The sequence below is a fragment of the Colossoma macropomum genome, unplaced genomic scaffold, assembly GCF_904425465.1.
Source record: "Colossoma macropomum unplaced genomic scaffold, Colossoma_macropomum, whole genome shotgun sequence".
Classification (NCBI taxonomy): domain Eukaryota; kingdom Metazoa; phylum Chordata; class Actinopteri; order Characiformes; family Serrasalmidae; genus Colossoma; species Colossoma macropomum.
The window spans coordinates 28,017,261-28,027,264 of NW_023494803.1; the positions used below are offsets into that span (position 1 = coordinate 28,017,261).

Below are 10,004 nucleotides of genomic sequence, written 5' to 3' on the forward strand. Positions count from 1 at the left end.
CCTCTGAAAATGAACAGTTTGGCACACATGCTCTTGACCTTCTTTGTTTTTTGGCACTTTTTAGCAGCATTCAGCACTCATTTGAGTAGTTGGGGCTCTATTCACATATAGCTCTCTGCGGTTCTGCTCTAATTATGTCAGCCACACAAACCAGTCTATGCAATTTCACTCTTGTGCTGCATGATGCAGGTGCCACTAACCTATTTCCACCTTTCAGACTTCATGTATCTCGCCTGCCTGTTATCGCAGCCTTTTGGTGTGCTTCTATCACAGAAAACGAAATAATATGATACACTATACAGCCATTACTTTACGCTAAGCCAAAAGTACAACTATGTGCTGCCAGCTTCAATAATATGAAACAAAAATGGAGTAAAATCCTGGCTAATGGCCATAGGTGTTTAAACAAAAGTACTTAAATTGTCCATCTTTCGCCACAAACTAGCAAACAGACATCCAGTTTAGACTGTGTAAATAATCGGCTCGCATCTTTGTTTAAAAGGACCTCCCTGAGAGGAGCCCAGTGCTGTCTCTCACTGGCTCAGCTTGGGCCTCCTGTGTTTGTGTAAGACTGTTGGAAACGAAGAAACATGAGAACGCTTCACACAGTGCAAGCTGAGAAAAAACAGTCAGAAATGTCCGGTCTACTGAGTCACCTCAATGTCAGAGGACATCAATGTAGAGTCTGGTCTGTAAGACAGGGTGGCATGTTCAATGGTTTTCTTGCTGCAAGTTAAAATGTCTGCACAAACAGACTGCCCTGTAGTCTTATAGCCAGAAACATGTAGGTGAAGCCGCATAGTTCTGCATAAACAATGAAAGCTGATGCATCAGCACAGGGCTGGTGAAAAATATTGCATATGCTGTGGACAGCCTGAAGAACAAATGCACGTATTAAATAATACTAGTACTATAGGTACTAGGTACTAGAGGAGATTAAACCTAAGCTTTCACTAGAAGTTTAGATCACAAGACATCAAATTTTATAAATGCAGAAAATTCATCAGAAAAAGACATTGTGCAAAGTTGAAGGTAGACTCAAAAGACCTGCAGTGTGTTGGATAGATACAAAAACTAGCTGTGGACGCCTCTCTATCAGCTATCAGATGTCTGGCAGAAGACCAAGCAGTACAGAGCAAATATCCAGAATTGTCACGAGTCAACATCAAATTAACAGCACAATACACCAATGACAGTGAAATCTGTAAAATTATCTATGAAAGCCTAGACAGGCTTAAAACTTAGGCAAACTGTTGCAACAGTGAAGCGCTCTGCTGGGGCCAAGCACTGGCGTATCAGCCACCGAGGGCTAATGAAGACACAAGGCACACCCAGGTCATCAGCACTACTGCCATTAATACTAAAATCATAGCTGCAGCTCAGCTTGGAAAAACTTTACCCAAGTGGCCCTATGGAGGAGACTGTTGATCTGTGTGAGTTTGTGTGTATGCATGTGCGTATGTATAACACAGACTCTGTGTGTTTGTAACAGCTCCCCCCTTCCTGTACCCTACACACACATTCATATTTCACACAGAGCAGCCCTGTGCTCCACTGAAGGCCTGTTAGGTACCAAGGCAGCTTCTCATTTACAGGCTGCCAAATTTCTTTCGATTCAATTTGGAAATGTGCATATAAAGTACTGTGCAAAAGTCAGAGACCACCCTTCATTTATTTAATTAAGTTGTTATTTTTTTAGGAGATATTTCTAAGGAAATTAGATCACATGTAAATAAGTAAAAAAAAACAGGAGTTTCCTCTAGCTATTTCCAGACTCCAGTTATATACGCACCTTTAATATGTACTTTTTCCTCCTGATGTCACGGCTACAGACTGAACTGGGGCTGAACAGAGGGGCCATTCTACACGCTCCCTCTGTCCGAGCAGTAAATAGAGAGATAGCTATCTGAGAGCGCAGCTGGGTGACTGGCACACACTGGCCAAATCATGTCTGCATTGATTGGAGCACACGGTAGCACACTGTAGCCTTTCTTAAAGAACACAATCGGCCCATCTGTAGAATAGGCAGAGGAGCAGATTGCTGGCACACAGACTGTATTTGTCTGACCGGCTTTTGTCTGGATAGAGTGCATGACTAAACAGGTTCAAAAGCACGTATTTACAGTGCAGAAGATGAGCATGAAAATTGTGAATGCTTCAGGCCGTGGACAATGCAGTACAGTAAATAAAACCAGATGCCCTGCCCTGTGTGACCACAGTTACGGAAAACAAGAAGCAAGATGCAAATGATCTGACATAACAGTGGACTCTTTGTGGATGCATATAGCACTTATCATAGTGATCTCCACTGTCTGTGAAGAGCATCAGGGAAATTGAGAAGAAACCTAATCATGAGCCTTAGAATAGCACTGCATGTGCCCTTGATCGCTTTAGTTCAGAGCAAGCACTCCCTTCACTCTCACATAGAGGAGAGAGAAAGCTGCACAGCGTCCAAGCTATTTCAAATATAAAAGGAGGCATTGAAATGCAGGTGGAAGCCTGGTTTTTCTGCCGTTTTCACTGGTGCGTCAAATTACACTGAAAGAGAGAAAAGCGAAAATATCCTTGGAGCCAAAGCGGCAACATACGGAATGCTCTGACATTCAAACAGCCTCCCATATAGAAAGACAGTAGTGAATTAATCACATCCATTGAGCCATGGGCGAATACTGGCCTTCATCACTAACTAATATGGCAATGGCAGGTCGCACCACATCAGTCATATGAATACACCCAAATGATAGCACATTTAGACTGCTAAATGTCAGAGCCATGAGAGAGTGATAACAGGTCAGCAGGGCCAAGTGGCAGCAGGGCTAAACCGAGAAAAAGGTGGAGCAGTAGACTCCAGCAGTAGACTGGTGTGGGTGAGCTGTATAAGCAGGGTGATGGGTTAGGATTTAGAGGAGAAGAAGCAAAAAGATAAGAGAAGGAGAGAAAAAAACACAAGGGGACAGTTTAGATCTGTGTGCATACCTGAGATGTATTTTGTAAAGTGACAATGAAGGCTACATTCTAGGACTGTCAAATGATTAAAATACTCAATTGAGATTAATCTCATGATTTTGTGTAGCTCACCATCATTAATCACATTTGCTTTACTTGCTCAAATTATTCTATTTGAAGAGAAGTTCATTTGTTGTAGCAATATTTCAGTAATTCAGTAACATTATTTTCCTCATGTGAAAGCTGAGTTCACACAGTAATCATATTATTTCCACTGAGTGAATGCAGTTTACATCACCGACATTTACTGACAGCAATATTGGCTGCATGTTTTAACCAACAAGTTAGGCCTCAATAATTTGGAAAAAAAATTGTGGGGGAAAAAAGTGGAAAGACCTCATGAAAGACGGAGAACTTAAGAGCGACACTGAAGTTGCTTGTTTTCTGCTGAAAGGGTAAGGGCAAATATTTTATTTGTTGTCAGGCCTTGTTGACATGAATAAAAATTTATGCTGTTTATTTTTTAAAGGTATAAAAGTCGAAGTACAATGGTATTTTGGTGCTAGCATGCACGCCAACAGCATTTCCACTACATATGGTGTGAACAACAGCAAACAATCTAAAAACAGAAGTCACCCATTCACCTCTAGTATTGATGTAACAGGGCTTGGTCCTCTTCAGTAGGAGAAAAACTCAGTCTGACACTTTCTCAGTAACGTCATCTTCTACTTTAAATGACAGGAAAGACTGAGGATGATTTAAATTTCAATTCGGAAATAATGATCTTAAACAAACATTACGTAACCCTGCACGATGCGTTTGGTAGCTGAAGTGTTACTTGGTCAGGTGACTGTTACTGTCTAAACCAGTTTTTGACAACAACTGTCAGTTAACTGCACATTGATGAAAAACAAGCATTTCTTAAAGTTGCCAGTAACTTCCCACTGACTCCAACATCTTTTGAGAGATACTGACAGCACAGTCATAGACTTTTGTTCCACTATCAAATCAGAAAAGGGCAACTGCCTCTCCACAACACCAGGGGGCGGTACAGATGCTCTGCATCTCCCATGCTGGTAGGTGTTAGTACACAGTTTCAAGAACATTGCCATGCTGGTTGCTTTATAAGGCAGAGTTGAAAATAACTTATCGCTTCTTTAAAACTTGTAAAGACAATGTTGTTGAAAATGTAGGCTGTCATTAAAACAGCGGCTACTGTGATTTGAAAATTGCACTTTCAAACTGAGAGTTCAATTTAAAATGGATTAATCTTGGCTCTACAATGACTGTATATCATATACTGTATATCACATTTACAGTCAGATGTTCCAGCTCCTCCATGATAGTAGCCTTGTAGCTCTCATTCATACAGCTTGTGAATTCTTGTTATAGTCAAGGTTCTCACAGGCAACTGTAGCTTTCCATGTTGCTATTACTTCTGCTGCTCATTGATTATCCAGGTTTTCCACAAGCACTGTCCAGTCTGCTGAATTAATGATACTGCCAGCATCAGTGGTGTGTATTGCTTGCAAATGATACTTCAGACTCAGTACGATAAATAAATTTACTACGGCATCATGCTGGAATATTATCAAGACAGCAAAACAATGCAACTTGTCATCTAAAAGTTGTATTTGAACAAAGGGGGCTCCAGTCTGAGAATCATGTAGGGCACGAACAGCTTTAGTCCGCACCACTATGGATGGCTTCAACTAGGAAAATGCATTAATGGCATTACAAACATTAGTGGAGTTCATTTAAAAGGTTAACTTTCAAAACTACTACATTTGCTTTGCACAATTTCGATTTTTTGCTCAGACTGATTTGGCAGTTCACAATCACATGTGGATCACAAGTGGATCATATCTAATTAGTAATTAGTGTGCACATGTGTGCATATGAAAGCACATTTTGAGCATATGAGCATATTTTAGCAAAACGTGTATCTACTGGTTGTGGTTATTATGTCAAAAAGATGTGTGAAGACGAAGACTCAGCAATAAAGAGTGCTCATACACAGCACTTCAGCTCAGTCCCAAATGGCACACTCATGGTCCTGTGTGTAATCGTGCTTGCAAGCAAGGTCCACGGGGCTGTAAGGCATCCCATTTTTTATTTTGGCAATCAAATGGGTTCTCCTCTATGCACCCTTATGGCGGTCTTTGGTGAGGACTGCATCAATGCAGACTCAGCAGCAGCCTCTTATCCAAATTTCCTTTAGACAAAGGCATGGACAATCAGAAAGGATGGCTTTGTTTATAGCCATATCAGTTTACAACCAATAGGCTGGGCATGGCACAGACCTGGGCAATATGACAATATTTATAGTTACTGTGATAAATTACAACACAATATCCTTTTCCAAACATGTTGTGAACATCGTCAGTACTTAAAAACTGATTACAAAGAGAGTACAATTAGCCCTGTTTAACTGGTTTAAGTGCAAGTATTTCAAATGTTGAATATAATGACTGTTTTCATAGTTTTTCATTATGAATACATAGTTTTATATTTTTTAAATGTGCCACTAATTTGTCTTTTCCAACGCATCAGTTGTCAGAAAAATGTAAACATCATTAATCGTAAAAACATCTTAAAGTATCGTGATATTACGTTATACTGCAAGGCAGCAAAATGGAGCAGCAAAGCAGCACATCCGTGTGGTGTGCGATGCTCGAGCGTGGTTTCAAGGTAAAGCAGCACAGCTCTCTCCTCAGGAAAACAATAGCATCACTAGCGCAAACTGGCTTTGCTGCTCATCTTTTGTGAACATAGCCAAAGCTGTGAAAGAAAACTCCCTCAGCACAAGCTTCATTATCCTTTACCTAGACTAAGGCACTGTGTGTCTAAATAGTTCAAGGATGCCCTGTAGAGAAAACTACCCCTCTCTTTCTCTGTCTCGCTCTCTCTCTCTCTCTCTGTAGATGAACATGTGCTCCGCTTTGACTAATTCAAAAACCACAGGCGCAAAACAACATCAGCTGCCCCTTACATGCACCCAGAGACCCCCACCTCCAGCACATCAGTTTGAGATGCACATATTTATTCACACCTGTCCCCCCGGTCACTCCCTCACTTCACGCTGGCTGCCTCTAACGCACTCTCTGAAGCTGCTATCACTGAGGTGTAGGATGCACCCCCCCAACCAACCATCTGAATAAGTTTTAAAGGGCTGACTCGAGCATTTCTGAACCCCACAGGTCCAGCAGGGAGGACACACAACTGAAATATGAGTGGACAATCTGCCACACAGTGATCACACTGACCTTAGGAAGAAGACAAAAGAAAAGTGTGTGAGCTGCAGGCGCACAGGCACACTGCCATCTACTGACTGTGAATGAAACTGTGCATTCTTTCTCTTCACAGTTTGCCAAAGAGGACAGTGTGTCACAGCACTGAGGAAAGGGAAACACTAGCTGAGGTTGTTAGAGCTTGTACTAATGTGCCTTTGATTGGAGGCAGTTACAGTGCGGACAGCTCATGAAGTGTCAGTCCAGATCCAGCACGTAGCTGATGAGTCAACGTGTTTATGAGAGCTCAGCAGAATTCAGATAGGTGTCTGTGTGTGTTTATATATTTCAGAGAACACATTCACTGTAATTTTCTGTGCAGTAAACACAGCAAATTATACTTATTTACTATTTTAAGTATTTAATGCATTATCCCCATTCATCATGCACAGCTATGGCTGTTATTCACTTAGGCATAATAATATGCCATAACATGACATAATTGTGATGCACAGTAAAATTGCACCATATAAAAGTAATGCAATGAAATTAGGTAAAAAAACAACTTCATCAGCTGCAGTGCCAACCGTAATGTGTTCTCTGCTTTTCTAGAACATAAACACACTGTCCAACATGTGTATTTTGCAATGAGTTTACCTGGTCCCACTTTGTGTTGGTATTGCTTCACCAGAATTGGAGCAGGCCGGTGAACCATCTGTGGAGTCTCAGCAGCCTGAAACAGAAAAGATGAGATGAAAGGAGACATTTGTAGAGGGGTTAGTAGCTCACACTGTATTCAAAATGGATTACACTGGAACAAAGAGGAACAGGAGCGCAGGATACAACGGCAAACATTCTGCTTCAGTCTTAGCCTCAGTCAGGGGTAATCCCCCCACATGGGTAAAGAGGAATCCCTGCTTAATGAGCGCCCCATGTATGTGTGTCTCAGCACACTAAACGGACCACTCCGTCTTTGTGATTAAAAGAAAAGCGGGTGGAGAGAACCTGCAAGAGACAGGGCTGGTTACGCAGCCCCACCCACACACGCACAGACTAAGGCTGACCGATATACAGTTTGGTCAATAAAACTGGGTAATATTAAAGTCATGTGGATTTACCTACATGGGTGGAAATCCTGCCACTAAAGCACTGATAAAATCTCTTTGAATGTCTCATAAGAAAATCACATTCAGAAATATGATGCTATATTGAACAACAACCAAACATTCTATCAGGCAATAAGAGGTCACTTGTTTAAGAGCTTAAAATTATGAAACCTGAAAGGTGAAGTTTTGAAACACTGTGTAAATTATTAGAAATGTTTGTATGATACCAAAATTGAGTGTTCTGTTAAACATTCAATTAAGTACAAATAAAAAAACAAGATAGAAATAAAATAAAACATGGCTTAAACATTGCTTATCAGACCCATCCGAAAACTGTCTGAGCACGGTGAATGCATGATTGACAACTTTCAGTCCCAGCCTGCTGTGTCACTGAGATAGAACTAACCACATCACGAACAGAGAGAAATAAGTCAAACAGGCGAACAGGTGGTGCCTGCTGTGTCTTGATGGTTTAGATATGCGTGGTAGGTAGGGGTGCGGGAAAAAATCGATTCTTAGATGCATCGCGATGCAGACGTGAACGATTCTGAATCGATTCACAAATGTCAAAAATCGATTTTCTAAATATTTAATTCATAACATAATGTTGATGGAACGCAAAAGGCGGAACTTGGAAGTGGGTAAGTGCAGCGCCCGGACAGTCTGTGACGGCACATAACAAAAACACTACTGGATGAGTGAGAAATCCGACCGGCTCCCTCTGCATTAGAAGCCAGGTTAGATCAGGAGTCACAACACAAATGTTAACATTTTGTCCTTTCAACAAAAATTAAACCACCTTGGGAGCCACAACATATAATGGCCAGTATGTCTCAGTATGTTATAACGTCCTAGTGTAGGCTAAACAACATAAACGAAAACGCAGATTTACTTTGCTGTGCTTTAAGCTTCGCCTACAGCCGCTTTCCTCCCATCTCCACCAGAAAACTTTTCCTCAGACGTAGATCAGTTAAATGTCTCTCAATGTTCGACTGTTTTACGAGGCTGAAGTCGCTTCTTATTCTCCAGCTTCTTGTTCGAATTTACCCGTTCCACCTTAAATTCTAACTGAGGCGCCGAATGTAAATGCGGCACCATTTAAGGTGGAACAGGAGACTTCAGCTTCGCCACTTTTAGTGTGTGGCAGTCTCTCGTTGCAGATTTAACATACCAGGAAATCAACTGCGCTGCTTATAAATGCGAATAACGCATCGCCTGCTATGTGACCTGCAGTCTGCACGCCGGTCCTCAGTCGTTGCGAAACAGGTCTTTCGCGCTATGTTGCACACATATTGGAAGTAAATTCATTATGGATCATTACAAATACTTTGCTTTAAAAGAACCAAGTCACTTTAAATAACAATAACACCGAGTCACTTAGTCACTTTAAAATGTATATTGCCTCTACATTCTGTATATATTTGGTGTATATTTTGTGTATATTTAATATATTTCAGTTGGTTTTTCTTGTATTTTTATTTTTACTTATTTACTTTCTGTAGAGTGATTAGCTGAGCCTCACCACAAGCATTTCAATGCATAAATGTCCTGACATGTTGTGCAAGTGACAAATAAACTTGAACTCGAAACTTGAGCTTACACAGTGAGAAAATATAAATGCTATATAAAAAAAAAAGGATGCATCGAGATGCATCGATAATCATTTTATAATCGCATCGCAGCCCTCTGAATCGTAATCGAATCGAATCGTGAGGTGCCTGGAGATTCCCACCCCTAGCGCTAGGTTAGCTTTTGTTTGTTGTTAGCTTTCTTTCTTTCTGTAAGTTTCCCTGACTTAAACATAGAGAAAGAGTCCACTGTTTTGTTAGAGATATGTTAGTAAGAAACCCATATCAACTTTGTAATTGATGTGGACATTGCTTACATACACACTACTCAAGCTTAGCAAAGCCCATTTTAAATTCAGAGAGAAATTTGTTGGCAAAATACATTGGCCATTTAGTGGTCACTGAAAGTTACTGAAAGTACGATACTTTGTAAATGTATACTGTACGCCCACAAGAGCAAGTTTAACCTACCTAGAAAAAACTTCCCTGGGGCTTAAAGTGTAATAATGTCATTTATAAGCCGCTTATATCATTTTTACAGAATCATTCAAATGTTTGGAATCACTGCTTTCAGTAACACATAGCCAACTGTTTTACAGATACATGCATGAAACGATTCTAGTGTAACACTAATATTCTACATGTTTTAAAACAATTTAAAGAACGTTGTAAAAATGAAGAAAGTTTTGATAATTAACAGAACTGTAATTGATCCCTTAAGAATTGGGAAAAGCTGTACAGCAGTGGGAATAACTTACAATAAAATTAATATCCACAATGCCTCTTATTCAAAAAGTGATGAGTGAATCTTGCTGATAACAGCAGCTATTCATAGCACTTTAGTGACAAGAAATAACTTTAAATAGATCACTGCAGTTTATTATTTAAAACAACTTTATGATTTGACATTGACTATTATTAAAACACTTGGTGTTTATTTTTTACTGTCATAACTTCTCCTTGTTCCTAAAATTGTTTACATTTTTTTTTTTATAAATAGACTATTAGTATATGTTTTTCTATCTAGATTAGACCCGGGTGATGGGGCGATGTAAAAACATATCGTCAATAATAGAAAAGTAACCCAACGGCAATGTGTTAAAATGCGATTATCACCGTTCTGGTGAAAGAACTGAGAGAGAATTAGAGAGGAC

At 40.1% G+C, this 10,004-nt stretch overlaps 1 protein-coding gene across 5 annotated transcripts in view; it reads right to left on the bottom strand.

Moving 5' to 3' along the window:
• The window catches only part of kiaa0586 (KIAA0586 ortholog), a 137,672-nt gene that overhangs the window by 30,984 nt on the left and 96,684 nt on the right, over positions 1-10,004 (bottom strand). For all 5 annotated transcript variants that reach the window (XM_036593555.1, XM_036593552.1, XM_036593554.1 and 2 more), the window contains 2 exons: positions 7,120-7,127; positions 6,834-6,908 (listed from right to left, as the gene is read on the bottom strand). In XM_036593555.1, the coding sequence (XP_036449448.1) occupies positions 6,834-6,908; positions 7,120-7,127 (83 nt within the window). The remainder of the gene's footprint in view (positions 1-6,833; positions 6,909-7,119; positions 7,128-10,004) is intronic.